Below are 19,455 nucleotides of genomic sequence, written 5' to 3'. Positions count from 1 at the left end.
CGGTACCTAGATACCTTTCTCCCAAACTCCCGGGGGTGCCCAACATGCACCATTGACTATTTAGTCCTCTACATTTGCATTTAAGTGTGTTTCTTTAAGGCAGCGGTTCACAGTCTTTCCTGTACCAAAAAATCACCCAGGGGGCTTGTTAAAATGCTGGTTCTTGAGTTCCATTCCTAAAGTATCCTATTTATAGTGGCGCCCGGCGAATCTTAACTTTTAACAAGCACCACCGTGATTCTAGTCTGTAAGGTCTAGAGACCATACTTTGAGAAATAATTGTTTTACAGTGAGGTCTTAAAATTGTTGGACCTCAGGCTGAATTGGATTTGGCTCACAGTTTTGTTTTCATCGATGATGAACACTTTTAGATGAGTGTAAGCCCCAGTGAACCAGTGATGCCCAAACTGCTTTCTATCCCACCAGGCCAGTTTAAGCCACATACCTTTCCTGCCTAGAGCTTGAGATTTGCAACCTGTGAGCCTCCCAATATCCTGGAGAGGGCTGTTTCCTGTGGACTGAGAGAGAGTTGGGAAAGAGACCATCTGGGCATGGGGATAGTTTCTGAACTTGGGAGGGAACAAGAGTCAGACCTTCTACAAAGGAGTACAAAGGGTTTGATCTTGATGGCTGGAGGTTCTGGCCTGTCCTTCAAGTTATATGTGTTGGGTGATTTAGAAGGAAACGTGAGAGGCTTTCTTAAGTCATAAATAAGAATTCAAATTTGTTTAGAAAAGCAAAAACAAGAAAAGCCTGAGAGCTTTTCAATGCATGTACATTTAAAAATGTAACATCCACTCTGCCTTGCCTGATGGAGCTAATGTTTGGGCAGCTGGTCAGAATGATGGGAGCAGACCTTGTTTAGTGTGTGGGCTGCTTGTCATTCTCCTAACTATGAACTCTGGGTGGCAGTACTACTCTGTGTAACTTGAGTATTCTCACTGCTCTGGAGCAATGATATGCATGTGGTGAGCGCCAGGCAGCACCTACACTCATGGATCCTCTGATCTCTCTCCATTCTCCCATCTACACCTGATTTGGTGACCCTTGGAGACTAGTGCTGTCTAGGAAACAAGCTTCTCCTCTTCCTCCTTTTATTGCCCCTCATGTGCCTATTTCCTACCTGGAGAGAGAGGGAGGGCGAAGGAGTTTGGGGAAACTGCCTGTGGAGAAGGGAGGAAGTCTTAACACAATGAAGTTTGGTTCATGGTGTCCCTGTTTCTCTTTTTCTGACATGAAGAGCTGGGGGTGGGTGGTGACAGTGGGGCAATGTGTGGTCCCAAGCCCATTTGGAGCCTGTTAAATGTGATGTGTGTGTGTATATGCAGGCACATTCATAATTATATGTGTTTGAATGTGTCTGTGTAGATTCCCTTGGCTGTTTGTATGTCTGGCATATATTTGTACTCTGCGAGTGTGTGCGTGTGTGAGTGGATAGTACATGTGGGCCTATAAATGTTATACATTTGTGTAGGGACACGTGTGCCTCTTAGTGTGGGTTCTCATGTTTGGTCTGTGTGTGTGTGTGTACACGAGCGGGTGGATACTTACCTGGGTGTATGCTGTGTGTTCACTTGGGTGCACGTGGGCAAGTGTGTGACTGTGGCTATACCATGTCTGCAGGTCCCCGGTGGGTGTGCCTGAGAGCACCCCACAACTCTTTGGCAATTCTTGGAAAACACTGTCTGCCTGCTTCCCGCTGGTCTCTGGCTCCCCGCTGGACCCCTGCGATGTGCACCTGCAAGCCGGTGAGGTGCTGGGGGAGGGGGAGAGGGGAGTGGGAAGCGGTAGGACTGGTTTGAGAGAGATGAGATGGGAACTCTGGGCATGAGGATGTTGACCAAATTGGGTAGGAGTGATCAGAAAAGGAAGAGTGATCAGGAAAGGAGGAGCTGCAGGAAGGGAATGGGGCTTCCTTTCCGGTGAGGTGAGAGTTAGGGAGAAGGGAACTTCCTGTTCTACCACTGTCATGTACACACATTTGTACTGGCTCCCCCATCTCAGGGCAAAAGTCCAAGTCGCCACAGTGTCTCCGCCAGGCCCTACACTCTCCTCCCATCCCCTTTATCTCACCTCCTCCTTTCACACTCCCCACTATCCCGCCAGCTCCAGCCACATCGGCCTCCTTGCTTTCTTCCTACAGCCAGGTCTGTCTCCTCTCCCAGGTCTTTGCACTTGCTGTTCCTTTTGTCTGGAACGCTCTTCCCTCATAAACACATGCCTCACTCCCTTGCCTCTTTCAAGTTTTTGTTCAAACATTATCTTCCCACTGAGGCCTTCCTGGCCACTGGATTTAAAATTGCAATTGCCCCTCCCATCCCACCTTGAAATCCCCATTCTCCTTCCTACCATTCTCTCTCTCCTTGGATTCTTCACCTTCTGATTTACTGTATAAGTTGTTTAGTGATGGTCTCCTCCAACCAGAATGTCTGCTGCAGGAGGGCGGGGAGTTTTGTCTGTTTATTCACTCCTGTACCTCCTTCCATCATATGGATTCATACCCGGCATGAGGAATGCATCGCAATACACACACACACACACACACACACACACACACTCCTGTGTACAGAGTCCCCCGAGCTGTGGGGAGGGAAGGAGAGGATGGAGCCTGGGGCACCAGGCAAACCAGACCCCTGACCCTCGCCCTGTTCTTCCTGTCCCCAGCCTCCTATGCCCTGCAGTCCTGCAGTGTGCTCATGGGGGAGATATTTATGCCCTGCTCCGAGTACTTGAGCCCCATGCCCTACTTTGAGCAGTGCCGCCGGGACGCCTGCCGCTGTGGGCAGCCTTGCCTGTGTGCCACGCTGGCCCACTACGCGCGCCTGTGCCGGCGCCATGGGCTCCCAGTCGACTTCCGCGCCCGCCTGCCAGCCTGTGGTGAGTGCCCCACGCTTGTGTGCTTGTGAGGGCGGCTAGAGGAGCTGGAGCTCCCTCTCTGAGTGTCTGCTTGTCCCCACTAAGCTCCCCCCTGGATGTCCCACAGTCTCCTCCAGCCTGACACCCCTGCCTCGCAAACTACTTCTCCTCCTGTGCTCTCCATCTCTGCCGAGGACCCCCGTCCCCTGGGTCACCACCCAGGCCTGACACCTGGGGCATGTGACACATGACTGCTTCTCTCTTCCCCTCACCTCCAGTCCGCCTCCAAATCCTATCAGTCCAATCAAACCAAATTCAGCCAGTTCTCACCACCTCCATTGCCACCACCCTAGGCAGAGCTACCTCACAGGCACCCCTCCAGCCTCTTCTTGCTGCAGGCAGAGTGAGCTTTCTAAAGATCACTGGCTCCGTGGCCCTCAGGTTTGAGTGCACACGTGACTCAGTGGGCATGAGCTGACCCTTACCCACCCCCGTCCCCACCCTAGGCTACACCCCTCTGCATGTCTTAGTCACCTCTGTGTCCCCAGTCCCAACACAGGACCCCATGCTCAAAAACCTTTTAGCAAATATTTGTTGAATAAATGGAAAACCTCAGGAGGCCTGAGTTTTACTAGCCCTGCAGGTAATGTGCCATGTGTCCCTGGCAAGACCCTGCCCCTCTCTGAGCCAAAGATTCTCCAGAGGTGATTGGACAGGACCAGTGGTTCTTAACCATGGCTGCGTGTTAGAATTGCCTTTTCAGCAATCTTTGTTGTTGTTGTTATTGTTGCTGCTGTTGTTTTGGGAGGAGGGGAAGGAATCACATTTACATATATATATATATATATATATATATATATATATATATATATATATATTTTTTTTTTTTTTTTTTTTTTTTTTTTGATGATGATCCTGGGGATTGAACCTAGGACCTCATGCATGCTAAGCATGCACTCTACCACCGAGCTATATCCTCCCTCCCAGCATGGGAACTTTTAAAATGCCTGTGTCTGGGTCATATCCAGTATCAAAACAATCTGAGAGAGGGTCCAGGCATCAGCATTTGTAAAAGCTCCCCAGGTGGCTTAGACGTGCAGTCTGGGTGAGAACAGCTGAGCTTGGCAGTCTCAGTGGCTCTACTGGCTCTGATGGGGTGCGGGAGACCACAGAAGAGTGGGATGGTGGCCGGATGAGCAAAGGGAATCTCGGGACAAAGGCCCTGCCCAGAGGCTGTTAGAGGGAGCACAGTTAATCTTCACAACTATGTGTGAGTGACAGGATGTGTGCAGGGCTGTCAGGGGGCAGTGACCTCCACTCTTCCTCCAATATCACTAAGAAGAATGCTTTGCAGAGAAAGGGAAATACCAGTGGCAGGGTCCAGGCTGAACTTGAGAGGTGGGGCCTCTACCAACCATTCTGCCATCTTGGTGTAGTGGGAGGCAGTGGGACTCAAAATGGTTCAAATCAAACTGGTTTCAAATCCTAGCTCTGACCTTGACCTGCTGTGTGACCTTGGGCAAATGTTTTAACTTCTCTGGTTCTCTCTTCTTCTAATTAGAATAACAGCCCCACCCCACACAGTTGTGGGTGTGAGGTAGACAAAGCACGGTTACACTCCCCACTACAGCACTGTCCTGTGAGGCCACCAAGGAGTACAGCCCCTGTGTCGCCCAGTGTGGACAGACCTGCCAGGACCTGGCTGGCCCCGAGGCCTGTGAGGTTGATGGTGATGGTGACCTCAGTGGGGGCGAGTGTGTGGAGGGCTGTGCCTGCCCACCAGACACCTATCTGGACACGCAGGCTGACCTCTGTGTCCCCAGGTGAGTGGGTTGTCTTGACCTCTGTGTCAGGTGGGGACGAGGCTGGGGTCTCCAGATCATCCGAACCTGGGGTGCTGACTGGGCCTCTCGTGTCCTGACTTCATCTCACAGATGCAGGGCAGACCTTAGAGGGGAGGATGGGCCGGGGGGTGGGCTCCCTCCTATGGATGCACCTCCCAGGCCCCTATCCTCAGCTCCTGCTCTTCACTCCAGCCCGGCTTCCCCACAAGACAGGACAACCCCACAGAGCCAAGAGGATCGCTGCCTTCATTTCCCCTCTCCTTCCACAAATCTTTGTTGACCTAGCATGTTCCAGACATTTCTAGGCCCTGGGAATTCAGCAATGAACAAAACAGGATCCTGCCCTCACGGAGCTCACATTCTGGGTGGTGAGACAGATAATAAGCAAACAGACACTTAACGGGTCTGATGGTAACAAGAGGTATAAAGCCAAACAGTGCAGAGTGAGAACAGGGAGTCCTGGGGCGGGGAGGGGTTACTGTTGTATCACGTAAGGTAAGAAGGGAAGGAAGGCCTTTCTGATGAGGTGATATTTGAGCAGAGACCTGGGGGAAGCAAGGGAAGAGTGCTCCAGGCAGAAGGGACAAGGGGAAGGGCCTGAGAGGCTGTGGGTGTTCTCAGTGTGGCTCAGGGCAGAGGGGGAGGGGGAGGTGGTGATCCCACGAGATCCCAGGGCTGACTGGCAAGGCCCTTGGTCCCCCTAGGCCTGTTTCTCCATCTGTAAAATGGATGATGGGGGGCTGGAGAGAAACACCTATAGGGGGAGGCCTTTTCAAACTACGAACTCCTCTGAGATCCATGTGTGCCCCATCCCCACCCTTTGAGGTTGAATATTGCCAACAAAGGGAGCCTCTGAGGCTATATGAGGTGAGGAGACGTTAGGGAGAAGGTAGTTGAGAAGCACTGGGGTTGGATGTGTTCAGACATCCTCTCCAGCCTTGACTGCTCTGCTCCAAGGCCTGCACTTGGTCGTTACCGGCAGGTGCTGTGGGTGGAATGTGAGGAGGAAATAAGTCTTTGCCCTCACGTAACCTACAGAGAGGATAACACAAGAATCCCCATTTTACAGGGTCTCTGCAGGGAATAGAAAGATGATGTATTTGGAGGGCCTGGGTGGTGTTCAAAATATGTAAAAACCCATGTGGCATAGGCACTGAGCCATCAGAACGGACGCTGGGTGTGAATGCCCCGGCTTGTCGGGGTGGGGTCCCCATCCTTGGTCCTGCCCCAGCTCCTGAGTCGGCTCACCTGTCTCTATTTCTGGGTTTTATAGGAACCAGTGCTCCTGCCACTTTCAAGGAATGGACTATCCCCCTGGAGACAGCGACATTCTGTCTCTGGGCCACTGGTGAGCTCTCTAGACAGCAGTGTTGTTATCCCCTCTCTAAATGGAAGTTGCTGACTAAAGAAAGCGCAGCTGGGCAGAACGTTCCATGAAGTGACACCCACCCTTCCCCTCTGTGCAGGGAGCCAGGGACAGAAGTGGGGATGTCTGAGCCCCACAGGGCCCTGAGTGCAGTGACTCGGGGTCTCCAGGCCCTGCAGTAACTGGGTCAGCTGACCCCAGTATCTCTCTCTGTCTTTCTCTCTGCAGCCATTGCAAAGATGGAGTCATGAGCTGTGACAGCAGAGCCCCAGGTAAGGGTGACTGGGAGGGTGGGGGCTCCTTCATGGTAGTGGGGTTATGGAGAGGAGAGTGGGGAGCTCAAGGACAGACCAAGACAGGGCAAGGCCGCCCTGGGTCTTGTTCCACACTGAGCCCTCTGTATTTCTTGCCCTCTTGGGAGAGGCTCCAGCTGGGATGTGGCATCCTGAAACCCTCTCCCAACCTCAGCCCCACTCTAGTGGCTGCCCCTCCTGCTTCTCAAGGAGATGCTGAGACTCTGTCTCCCTCAGGGGTAACCAGCTGGTTATCTGGACAGTCCCTTGACCTCGCCTGGGTCTTGGGTATTTTCGATATGAGCCATCACGTGTCTACCGAGGTTGACTCTCTACCCAGCCCAGTGCTGGATGTGGGGTCACAGCAAAGAGGAGGACAAGCTGGGCCTTTGAGGCCCTCACAGGCAATAGAGAAGAGGGGTCAGGGTGGCATGTGGTGGATCAGCCTGTGAGGGGCTTAGAGGTCGTAGAGCAGGGGGCTGGAGCCTTCAGGGAGGGCCTCCTGGGGTAGGGGATGCCGCTAAGTATGGTGATTGGCACAGAAGGGATCGGAAATAATCATATGGCAGGTGACACAGAGCAGGCCTCCAGAGTCAGGCAGCCCTGGGTTCAAATCTGCCCAGCACTCACTTCCTGTGCAGCCATGGGTTACTCGCTTCATCTCTCTGAGCCTTCACTTCCTCTTTTGTATGTGACTTAGATCCCTGTGTTCTCCCCACGTTTCATGTATATTCCTGAAAGTGCTTTTCTTTTTGTTGTGTCTGGCTTCAGGTTTCTGCTCTTTGGGACTTTCATTTCATCCCCTGTGGTTATTCCTTTCTCTCTGTTCAATCACAGGGAGGGTGTGGAACTCAGCCCCCTTTTATTGATTTCCCTAAAAAAGTGTACTGACATGGTATAAGTGTACATGGCCGGCTTGACTGAAGGTTCGGGGAGAGAGAGTGGGCTTATGTCACAGAAACACAGGTAATGGGAAGTTGACTTCCCTGTTGTTGAAAGTCCCCTGGCCACCCTGCCTCACTGCATGGCTGTCTTCTTTCTGGTTCCTCTCCTGGTCCTTCTGGGGGCACTTCCTCTCACCTTATCATGCCTTTGGAAAGCAGAAGTGGCTTTTTTCCATTATATGGGAAAACAGGGGGTAATAATACCTCACAGAGTTGTTATAGGATTAAATAAGAAAATGCATGTGAAGGGCCTGGAACAGCACCTGGTGGAAAGGACACATCCAATAATTGGCCCTGGTAGCGGTTGTCCTGTTGTGTGACAGCACACACCCCTCTCGCCCGCTGTGATGTGCATCTGGGAATCCAAGGGAGGCCTCAGGACAGCCAGGGCTGAGAAGGCATCAGAGCCCCATCTGTGCTGCATCCCCCAGATGCTGGGTCCCCAGGTCTCTCTGGCCACCTCTGCTGCCAGGACCCCATCCTAGGCTGAGGTGTTCCAAGCATCTTGCTGAGCATCCAGGCTCATCCCAGCTTCTCTTCCAGCTGCTGCCTGCCCAGCGGGCCAGGTCTTCGTGAACTGCAGTGACCTGCGCACTGACCCTGAGCTGAGCAGAGAGAGGACGTGCGAGCAGCAGCTGCTGAACCTGAGCGTGCCAGCCCGCAGCCCCTGCCTCTCAGGATGTGCTTGTCCCCCGGGGTGTGTATCCGTGTTGCCTTGGGTTCCCTCTCCTGAAGGCTGGCAGAACCAGGGACCGCAAGGTGGAATGAGCGGCAGGGAAAACCTTACACACCCTTGCAGGGAGGCACCAGCCCAGGGTTGGCCAGTGACAGTGTAATGACCAGCAAGGAATCCGAGAAAGAGCAGGAGTGTGGGGAGCCAAGCTGGAGTGCAGTCTCCCTGCCTCTGCTTCTTACCAGCATGTGACCTTGGACAAGGAAGGGGCCTAGCTCCTTGGAGGCTCAGTTTTTCATCTGTAAAATAGTAATAATAATAATAATAATAATAATAATAATAATAATAATAATAATAATACTACTTACCACCTCAAGAGGTTGTTGTGAGGATTAAATGAGGGACTGTAAAGGAAGCACTGGGTGGGTGCCAGGCATGCTCTACTGAAGAACACAAGAGAGGAAACCCATGTTCAGCTCTCAGCCTCCATCCCTGCAAAATTCTGACCAGGTGGAGGAGGGCTCGAACCCCTATAATACTTGAAAAAGAAAGGCCCCACCCAGTGGAAGTAGTCTCCCTCCTGGGTGCCTGAGATGCTGCCATCAGAGCATGCCCAGTCCAGAGGGCTTAATGTTTGTCACTAGCTACGTGGTGTTGGACAGGTCACTTCATTTTTGTGAGCCTGAGTTTGCTCATCTGTGAATTGAGGGCAGTAACACCCACCATGCAGGGTTCTTAGTGAGATTTAACTAAGACAGGGCACTGTGCAGTAAGTGTTCCATGCAGCCTTGTCCTCGTCCCCTTCTTCGTACTGGACCTCCATCACCTCGGGGTGTTTGCCCTAGTGGCTCATGTTGCCGTATCAAATGCCTTATGAGGAGCTTATATGCATTCCACAGGGGCTTGTCAAAGGGAAATTATTAGTCTCAACTTGTAAAGGAAGGGCAGGCATTTCCTACCATCGTGGAACATTCTGTTGGGAGCTGGGATAATGCTCCTAATGATACCTGGGCTGTTAAGTTAAGAAGACGGTGATCCTCAGATTGAGGGCACCTTGAAGACAGGGGCCAGAGTTCCCCTCAGCATATTCCTGTCTGTGGTGGGCACACAGAAGGTGCTAGGGGTGCAGGCAGGTCTGCAAAGGGCCCGGAGGCAGCAGTAGATGGTGGCGGTAGGGAAGATCCCCCAGGAAGTGCTGAGAGACAGGGCCTGGGGGTGAAGGTGCAAGGCAGTGAGCCAGCCCATGCTGGGGTCTGACGTAATTACGGGGAAAGGAGGGGCAAGAAACCAATATTTATTGTGTATCTACTAAGCTCTAGGCAATGTGCTCAGGTTTGTAATTAAATTCTCCTAATGACCTTGGGAAGAAGGTGTCATTATTCCTGTTTTACACATGAAAAAATAAGAGTCTTAGAAAGGTTAAGTAGCTTCGGGTAGAAAGAACATTGCCGATTAAGCACATGCTTTTTTTTCCTCCTTCCTCCCACAACCACAATGAAATGTTGGTAATGGAGTTAAAGAAAAAAAGTATAAATCACCAGAGACAAAGGGAACAAGAATGGGATAACAGTGGCCATGAGATGGGTCAATAGTTTTTGAAGAGTTGAGGGTGGCTGTGTAGAGACTGACCTTTCAGAGCAGGGTTTGACAGCTGATGCTTGTAGAGGGGAAGGCCAAGGAGAAACAGCCTATATGGTGTTGACAGCTTCAGGAACAGGAGGCTCCAGGCATCTCAGAAGGAGGGTAGTAGGAGCAAGACAAGAGGATGAATTGCAAGTCTGCGTAAGGAGTAGTTAAATCCCCAGATTTCCTAACCCCATCCAGCAGGAGAAAGATGGTAAGAGTTTCGAGAAAAGTCAAATCAGAGACTTGGGTCCTGGGGACAGTGGCAGGGATGAGATGTGAAATAAATACAAGGAGATGGAGTAAAAGCCAGCTGGGGCCCAGCCCTCTTCCCTCTTCCCCAGCTTGGTTCCCAGGATGGTGGCATCAAAGTTTTTGCCTCCTAGGCCAGAAATGAAAGAAGAGTCTTCTCTTGAAAGTTGACTGGGCCAAGAGAGAAAAACCCTAGAAACTGACATTTTAGGGGTTCCCCAACAAAATGATGGGCTCTCCCTAAATTATCAAGCTTCTAATCAATTTTTTGTGTTTCACTCTTTTTTTCTTTTAATTTTTAAAAAGTGAGACATAATTTATATACAGTAAAACACACAGATTGACAGTATACAGTTTGCTAGGCTTTGACAAATTTATACCCTCCTGTAACCCACACCCTCATAAAGATATAAAAAACCTCTTTTCCCTCAAAAAATTCCCTCATGCCCTATGTCTTTTCCCAGTTAGTACCTCCCCCACCTCTGCACCATAGTTCTTCATTTTGGTATTGGTCGACTCTGTTTGTTCTAGAACTTTGTGGAAATAGAATCTTACAGTATCTATCCTTTGATGTCTGGTTTCTTTTCCTTAGTTTTTGAGGTTGATCCACATTGTATTTTCCAGTAGGTTTCTTTTTATTATTGCTCAGTAGTATTCCATTGTCTGAATAAACAGTACTTATCCACTCGAGTGTTCATGCATATTTGGGTTGTTTCCAGTTTGGGGCTATTTTGAATAAGGCTGTGTCTTTCTCTTGGATGAACACATCAGCGTGGAATTAAGTCCTAGGATATTTGCGTGTTTAACTACATAAGAAATTACCAACTATTTTCCAAAGCATTTGTATGATTTCACACTCTGCATGAGAGTTCTGGCTTCTACACGTCCTCACTAACACTTGATGTTTTCAGTTTTTCTCATTTTTGTTATTTTAGTGAGAACATAGTCAACTCTCACTATAGTTTTAATTTGTATTTCCCTAATGACTAATGATGAGTACTTTTTCATGTGCTTTTTGGCCATTTGTGTCTCTTCCTTTGTAAACTGTCCATTCAGGTCTTTTGCCTGCTTTTTATTTAGCTGCTTTTTTTAAAAAATGAGTTGCAGAAATTCTTTATATATTCTGGATGCAAGTCCTTTGTCAAATATATATATTGCAGATATTTCCTCCTTGTCTATGGTTTGCCTATTCATTCACTTCAAATGTCTTAATATGTCTAAAAGCTTCTGATGAACAGAGCTTTAAAATTTTGGTGATGTCTACCATACCACTTTTTTCTTTATGATTGGTACTCTTTCTGAGTCCTAAGAACTCTTTGCCATGGTTCCAAAGATATACTCCTATGTTTTCCTCCAGGAGCTTTACAATTTTGGCTTTTACATTTCAGTCTATAGTCTATCTAAAATTATTATAGTTTGTATATGTTATAAAATGGAGTCATTTCATGTTATCTTTTCTGATGGATATCCAGTGGTTCTAGCCCCATTAAAAAAAAAAACAAAAAACAACAACTTTCCTTTCCTTATTGGATTGTTTTGGCACTTAAAAAAAAAAATCAATTGACTGAATAAATGTGGATCTGTTTCAGGACACTTTATTCTGTTCCATTGATCTATTTGTCTGTTTTCAGGCCAATATCACACTCTCTTGATTTCTGAAGCTTTATAGTAAGTCTTGAAATCAGAAATTGATACTGCTCCAACTTTATTCCTTCTCAAAGTTTTTTGGCATTTCTAGGTCTTTGAATTTCCATGTAAACTTAGGATCAGCTTGTCAATTTCCACAAAAAGGCCTCTGGGATTTTGATTTGGGTTGTGTTGAATCTATAGATCAATTTGGGTAGAACTGACATCTTCAAACTGGTGAGTCCTCCAGTATACAAATATGGTATTACTGCTCTATTTATTGGGCTTTCTTTAATTTCTCTCTTCAGTGTTTCATAGTTTTCACCTAAAAGTTTGCACTCTTATTGAATTTATTCATAGATATTTGATGTTTTTGTTGTTCATTCCATCTAAGTTGTCAATTTATTAGTTTAATATTGTCCATAATATTTCCTATTTTCCTTTTAATATCTGTAGGATCTGCAGCAATGTCTTTCCTTTGTTCTTAATATTGGTAACTTGAATTGTTTCTCTTTTTTTACTACTCAGTCTGGCCAGGTGGTTGTCAGTTTGATTGATCTTTTCAAAGAACCAACTTCTGATTTCATTGATCTCCTCAATTGTTTTTCTGTTTTCTATTTCACTTATTTCTTCTCTTATCATTTTTTTCCCCTTCTTACTAATTATGTTGGATTTAATATGCTCTTTTACTTCTAGTTTAGATCTTTGATTATTTTCTAAAAATAGAAGCATTTAAAACTATATTTTTGTAAGCACTGCTTTATCTGCACTCTACAGATTTTGATATGATATGTTTTCATTATTTTTGTTGTAATATTTTCTAATTTGTGGTTTCTTTTTTGATCCATGAGTTGTTTAGAAATGTTACTAATTGTGACATATTTGGAGATTTGCCTTATATCTGTTTGTTCCTGACTTCTAATTTAATTTCATTGTGGCCAGAGAATATACTTTGTATGATTTCAAGTCTTTGAAATTTGAGTTTTTTAAGGTCCAGAATGTAGTTTGTCTTGGTGAATTTCCCATGTATGTTTGAAATAACATGCGTTCTGCTGTTATTGGATGGAGAGTTTTAAAATTGTCAATTAAGTCAAGAACATTGTTAAGTTGTTGTCTTCTACGTCTATGATGACTTTTTGCCTATTCTATCATTAGTGGAGAAGAATGTGAGATCTCCAACTATAATTGTAGTTTTGTCTCTTTTCTCCTTTTAGTTCTGTGAGTTTTTGCTTCTGTTTTTTGAAGGTCTGTTACTTGGTGTGTGCCCATTTAAGATTTTTAGGTTCTCTTGATAAATTGACTTTTGTTATCATGAAATATCCCTTGTTATTGTTGTTAATATTACTTGTCTTGAAGTCTACTTTGTCTAATGTTAGTATAGCCACTCCGTCTTTCTAATGACTAGTGTTTGCATTGTATCTTTTCCCATCATTTTGCTTTTAGCTCATCTGTGCCTCTATATTTCAGCTGTGTCTTTTGTAAACAGGTTATACTTGGGTCTTGCTTTTTTAGTTAATGTCACAGTTTCTCCCTTGTAATTGGAGGGTTTATGCATTCACTTTAATGTAATTGGATCAAATTTAATACTACCTTCTTGTTATTTGTTATCTGTTTCTCCTATTGTTCTTTGTTTTTTCTTCTTTTCTTCCATCTTTTGGGTTAAATTTTTTTAGTATTCTATTTTTTCTCCTTTATTTTAACTATATATCCTGGTATTTTTTTTATGGTTTTCTAGAGATTATAATATGTATCTTTCATTTACCACAGTCTACCATGAATTAATATTTTACCACTTTATGTGGAATACTTGCGACGGCATGCTTTCATTTGCCTCCTTTTTGTTCTTTGTACTGTTATTGTCATATATTTTATTTCTACATATGTTATAAACCTCACAATTCATTGACATTAATCTTGCTCTAAATGCTCAGTTATCTCTTAAAAATTAACAAATAATTTAAAAAAATATTTCCTGACATTTTCCACTTTTGGAGCTCTTCATTCCCTCATGTGGATCTGAGTTTCCATCTTCCTGAAAATTTCCCTTTAACATTTCTTTCAGTGCAGGTCCACTGGTTACTTCATGAGCCAGCTGGGTGGGAGGGTCAATGTCCACGTCCATGGTCTGTTCATTAGACACAGCTAGTGTCTATGGCACAACTGGCATCCAGCCCAGCCAGGAGGAATGTGGCTGGTAGAGCTGAGCCTTGCTTCCTGATTGATTGCAGAGACTTCTGAGCTGGGCCGAGTCTGTCTCTGGTTTTCCCAGTTACTAAGGTACCTCTGAACCCCACTGGACATGAGCATGATGGTAGTGGGTACATGGCCACACTCTTCCAGGGTAAATGCTGAGAGCCACTCCAGGGCATCCAAGAGGACGGAGTCCTCCACAGATGGCAGATATGTGGCAGATATGGGAAGGGCACTCTCCTGACCACCTGCTTGCTGTGTCCTTACAGCCTGCTCAGACACGGGGATGCATGCTTCCTGCCGGAGGAGTGCCCATGCACTTGGAAAGAGAAGGAGTATTTCCCCGGGGACCAGGTCATGTCTCCCTGTCATTCCTGGTAAGTGAGGGCCCATCCAGGCTCTGTTTTTTGCTGAAAGTGAGGATGGATATGGGATATGATTACAAGCACAATCTAGCATTCCCTTTTCAACCATGTTCATATTCATGTTGTGTGTTTGTGTGCTACATAGGAGTTTGTATATAATATATGTATGCATGGTAAGAATTTGGGGAGTTTTTGTGAGTATTTACATGAATGTGCATTTGTTCAGACATGCATATGAATGTGTGTACACGTGTATTTGTAATCATGACAGTGTCTGTATGTTTATATGGATGTGTAAATGTGGGCTCATGTCCAAAATGCATAGACTGCATATGTGAATGTATATGCACATGCATGTATATGAGAAGTTGGGCATTCATAATCCTGAATGTGTTAGTGACTACATACAAGTATGATTTTGTGTGTGTTTACACCTGTGTTTATATATATTTGTGTACATCTGCATTTATTTAGTTTGTGGGGACGTGTGTGCAAAGTATGTGAATGTGTGTGCATGCATTGGGTGTGCATATTTGTCTTAACACGTGAGTGAACATATATGTAAAATGTGCATTTGTGTTTTCCTATGAATATGTACATGCTTATGTGAATATAGGAATATATGTACATTCATGTACATACATATGTGAGCTTGTGCGCATCTGGATTGGATTCTGGGAAAACAGACTTGGGGCCAGTTCTGTAGAGCCTGCCTGGCCAAGCAGCAGGGGCGAGGAAGTGGATAGAGACACAACCTCCTAAACGTCGCCCCAAGCTTCCCCCGCTGCTGTGCCTAACTCAGATTAACTCACTTTCCGAAGGCTTGGCTCCTAGAAGTGTCTATGGTGATTCTTTTTTAAGTAACTTGTTTTCCCACTCTCCACCTGTCCTCTGCTTCTGGGAGAGCTGAGTCTCTCCTATTTTGTAAATCACCTAAATCTTGAAGCTCTCCCAAAGGCCCTCCAAAGGCCTTATAACTACCCCAACAGCTAATGAGTCCTCTCAACCCATGTTTCCCAGGCTGGGCAGCTCCTGCTGTGGCCTCCTTTGCCAGGTGTCCCCTGCGTTCCTGGCACACAAAGGCACGTGGAGCCTCCCTGACATTCCCCCATGTGCCTTTGCACTTCTGGCTCAGGACCCAACCTGGGCTTTCCAGGGCTCTGAGAGTCCCAGTGCTCCTCCAGCCCTGATGTCTGCAGGACCAGGGTGGCCCTGTCACTACCCCAGGGGGCCAGGGGACACCTCAGGGACCCCTGAGCCCCAGGTCCTACAACTCTCTGGAAAATGGCCTAAGCACATCAGCTAGACTAGTGAGGTAGGATGGAGAGGGAGAGGAGAGAGGGCCAGGGCCCTTAGAGAGGTCTGCCCAGCTCATTCCAGTGGAGCTCTCCACCCAGTGGAACCTGTTGCTGTCCTGGCCTCATATCATGTTCCAGTGACTGTCCAAAGGGGTTGGGCTAGACACAAGATCCTGTGTAAAGTAGCTTCAGGTCAGGCTTGATGTATTGATTTCTGGTCTGGTGTTTGTTTTGGAGATGGGTGAGTAATGATAAATTAGTGCCCTTCCTAGCCACTCAGCTCTCCTGAACCCTTATGTCTCCTACAGGCTAAGTAAGGTTTCTTGGGCTTAGGGATTCATCTCGCATTAATGAGTGTGCATCTGTGAGTGTGCAGAGGGACGTGTGCTGCGGCTGGCTGCATGAAGGGGTCCCAGGTGGGTGAGGGGATGAGCAGGTCCTCTGTTGTCTCCACTACTGTCACTGCCATACTGAGCTCTGAGAATGTGCTGTGTCCTTCCCCTTGGCCCTGGGTGAGATTTCCTCTTCTCAAGGACATTCAGTTCTTGGTAGAGATGGCAGTGTGGAGTATAGGAGACAGCCTTATTTGGCCTCTGAGTCAGGGGCAATGGGGGATGGAGAGAGCTCTGGGGGAGGGGATGAGTAATGGTAAATTGGTACCCTGATCTTGGGAAGCAAACTTGATCATTGTTCCCATGTTGAGATCTAGCTAGGGATGGCTTGATGAGGGCTAGAAGCCCCCAGGACTGGGGCCCAGCGGCCCAGCAAAGAAGCTAGGGGGGCTCCATCTTGGAGACATGTCCAACTAACTAGAGCACAGTTCCCAGTCTCTATCCCATGCTGGGGTTGAAATTGTCTTGTTTCCCTCACCCAGGAGATGGCCATGGCATTTCTTTCCATGTCAGCATCAGAGTCACAGTCAAGCCCATTCATTCTAAGGCTGGTTTCTTTAATACATCAGGATGTATTTATAGGATCAGAGCCCTGACTCTTACCCCAGAATTCCCTGGGTATAATGTCTCTGTGCAGGCTGGGTGCTCCATTGTTCATGGGATTTCATGGCTGTTGTGAGCCAGAGCGGACTGTGGGTGCCAGCGCATGTGGTGAGACATCAGAGCTCGCCAGCCTGGACTTGCCAAGGGATGCTCAGAGTCGGGGACTGACTCACTTTGTCAACTCACTGGATGCCAGCCACCGCACCAGCACCCCCAGCCTCAGGCAGGGGAATGGCTATGCTATGTTGAATCTTCCGTGAGCACTTTGGCCAAAGGGCTGAACCTTGGGATTATTTGAGGATTTGGAACATTGACATAAATAGGCTCTTTCCTCATGAAAGAGGCTGCCTGGCCACAGAGTGGGTCTTCTCTCCCTTAGGGGACTGGGACACACTCAGTTTTTAATGCTCTACCTTCCTAATATGTGTTTGGACTTTCTCAACATTCCAACTTGAAGGACATTTCACTGTGTCTCAGATTCCAACTGCTCTCCACTGGGGAGGTGGGTGCTGGAGGGGTGTCTGGGCTGATGTGGCTTGAGTGTTGGATGAGATCTATTTACTGAGATGAAGCCTGGCTGCCCATCTCTTCCCAAGTCTCTGCTCCCTTTTTATTGCAGAACTTCTCAAAAAAGTTCTGTATTTGCTGTTTTCAATTCCTCTTCTCTCATCCTCCCTTCCATTCCACCAAAACGATTCCTACTAAGGTGACTGATAATCTCCACCTTGCTGTATCCAGTGTTCGATACTTGGTCCTCATCTTCCTAGACCAGTTAGCCACACAGTCAGTCACTGGTTATCATTCTCTCTTCCTTCATATTTTTCTTCTTGTGGCTCTGGGATTCCCCACTCTCTTGGTTTTCCTCCTACCTCTCTTGCTGCTCCTTCTCAGGTTCTTTTGCCAATTCTTCCTTTTTTCCAAACTCTTAATATTGGGTGCCCCAAGGGACCTCTTCTGTGTTTATACTCACTCCCTTGGTGAACTCACCCAGTCTCGTGGCAATAAGGCCCAACCATAGGCAGATGGTTCCCACATTTCTGGTCCAAACCTTACTCCTGAACTCCAGACTCACACGTCCAACCACCTACCAGGCATCACCACACATCTCAGATGCCCACATGCCCAAAACTGAACACATGATCTGTCCCCTCAGACCTGCTCCTCACTCAGTCTTCCCCGTCTGGGTTGATGAAGACTTCATTTTTCCAATTGCTCAGGCTGAAATCCCTGGGATTATCTTTGAGTCCTTTCTTTTACTACCTTCCTCCAAGCTGTCTGCAGATCCTTTTGGTTCTACCTTCAAAATAGATTCAGAATCTGGATCTCATTCCTTCCACCACTGTTACCTCGTTCTGAGTCAGCATCATCTCTTCCCTGATTTGCAGAATAACCTCTTAACTGATCTTCTTACCTCCCCCTTGGCTCCCTTCAGCTTAGACTCAGTACAGCAGCCAGAGTGGAACATAAATCAGATCATGTTATTCCCATGAATAAAACCTCCAAACACTCCCCCTCTCACTCCTAACAAAGCTACCATTCTTACAATGGCCTTCTTGGACCTATGGGGCTTGGACTTCTGTTACCTCCCTGAATTCCTCCTCTCCTCCTCCTCCACTCTCCATCCTCGCTATGTTGTCTTCCCAAGTGTTCCCCAGGACCTTTGCAAAGGCTATACCCTCTGCCCAGGATGCTTGTCTTCCAAATGTCCATATACTTAATTTCCTCACCTCCACTAAGTCTGCCCGCATGTCCCTCTGTCCACCCCCACACACATTCTCAATCCCCTTTATCTTGCTCCCTTCTAACCCACTATATTACCTACTCATGCATACTTCTTATTTTTTATGGTTTAGTGTGTATCTTCCTCCTCTAGAATATAAACTTCACAAAGGCAGAGGTTTTTTGCTGTTTCGTTCACTAATATGTCTCAAATGCCTGGAATAATGCCTAGGATATGGTTGGTGCTTAATATTTATTGAATGAACAAGTGAATGAATGAACAATTGGAGTGGTAAAGAGTGCGGAAGCTGGAGTCAAATAGCTCTGGATTCAGTCTTGGCTCTGTTATTTATTAACTTAACTTCTCTGAACCCCAGTGTCTCCTACACGAAATGGGTCCCTCCCTCCCACCCTCCGGGTGTCTGTTGGAGGTCTATGATGTTTCTGGACCCCCAGCCCAGGAGCACACAATAGGTGCTTGATGGGCAATAGCCCTGCCGTGATATTCAGGGTGGGGTGGGGGGCATGCCCTGTGAGGGGTCTGGGCGCGTGTGTTTCAGCGTGTGCCAGCACGGCTCATTCCAGTGCGCCCTCCACCCCTGCGCCTCCACCTGCACGGCATATGGAGACCGGCATTACCGCACGTTTGATGGGCTCCCGTTTGACTTCGTGGGGGCATGCAAAGTGCACCTGGTCAAGGTGAGCGCCTGAGTGTGTCTGCAGAGCCGGCTCCATGGGGACCCAGGGCAGCTAAGGCTGCTGTTGACGCATAATTGGGTGGGTGGGGGCATCTAAGCCCTGTGGTGTGACTATCTAGAGACCCAAAGAAGTGCCAAGGAGCAAGCTCAGAGCTGGACCAGGCCCACCAGTCATAAATAACCCCCTGCCTGTCCACTCACCATTTATAGCCTTGCCCCCTTGGGTCCCAGTGGTTTTTCTGTCTGTAACAGTAAAAGCCTCTCTGGGCCTTTATTATATGCCTGACAGCCTACCAAGCCATTTTTAAGCATTAGTTCACTTACTTCTTACAGTAACCCTGCAAGATCGAGTTTAGTGAGTCCACATTATATAGATGGAGCAACTTGGGCTTAGGGAAGTTGGTGTCTCACCCGAGGTCACACATCTGAACCAAGAAACCTGACTGGAGCGGTGTGCTTAAGCAATCACATGTTACAGCCATCAGCTCACCCAGAGGAAAAGGGGTGGTGGTATGGGATGGCACAGTAGAGGCAGGATCCCCTCCAGAAGGAGAAAAGGGTACCAACAGGGTAGGCGGGAGAGTGCCCCAGACACATTCAGGGATCCTGGTTTTGCTAAGGGCCTCTCCCTCTCATTATATAATAGTAAGAGTAACAACAACAACAACAACAACAACAGTAATAATGACAAACTGTTTATGGAGTGAGTCCTA

At 47.4% G+C, this 19,455-nt stretch overlaps 1 protein-coding gene across 1 annotated transcript in view; it reads left to right on the top strand.

Moving 5' to 3' along the window:
* The window catches only part of OTOG (otogelin), an 84,471-nt gene that overhangs the window by 19,154 nt on the left and 45,862 nt on the right, over window positions 1-19,455 (top strand). The window contains exons 18-24 of the mRNA XM_064492535.1: window positions 1,624-1,748; window positions 2,665-2,877; window positions 4,487-4,679; window positions 6,295-6,338; window positions 7,847-8,000; window positions 13,937-14,044; window positions 18,605-18,743. Coding sequence (XP_064348605.1) covers window positions 1,624-1,748; window positions 2,665-2,877; window positions 4,487-4,679; window positions 6,295-6,338; window positions 7,847-8,000; window positions 13,937-14,044; window positions 18,605-18,743 — 976 coding nt within the window. The remainder of the gene's footprint in view (window positions 1-1,623; window positions 1,749-2,664; window positions 2,878-4,486; window positions 4,680-6,294; window positions 6,339-7,846; window positions 8,001-13,936; window positions 14,045-18,604; window positions 18,744-19,455) is intronic.

This window comes from Camelus dromedarius, chromosome 12, assembly GCF_036321535.1.
Source record: "Camelus dromedarius isolate mCamDro1 chromosome 12, mCamDro1.pat, whole genome shotgun sequence".
Classification (NCBI taxonomy): Eukaryota; Metazoa; Chordata; class Mammalia; order Artiodactyla; family Camelidae; genus Camelus; species Camelus dromedarius.
Note: the sequence above shows the minus strand (reverse complement) of the source record. Positions and strands in the feature narration are given on the sequence as shown.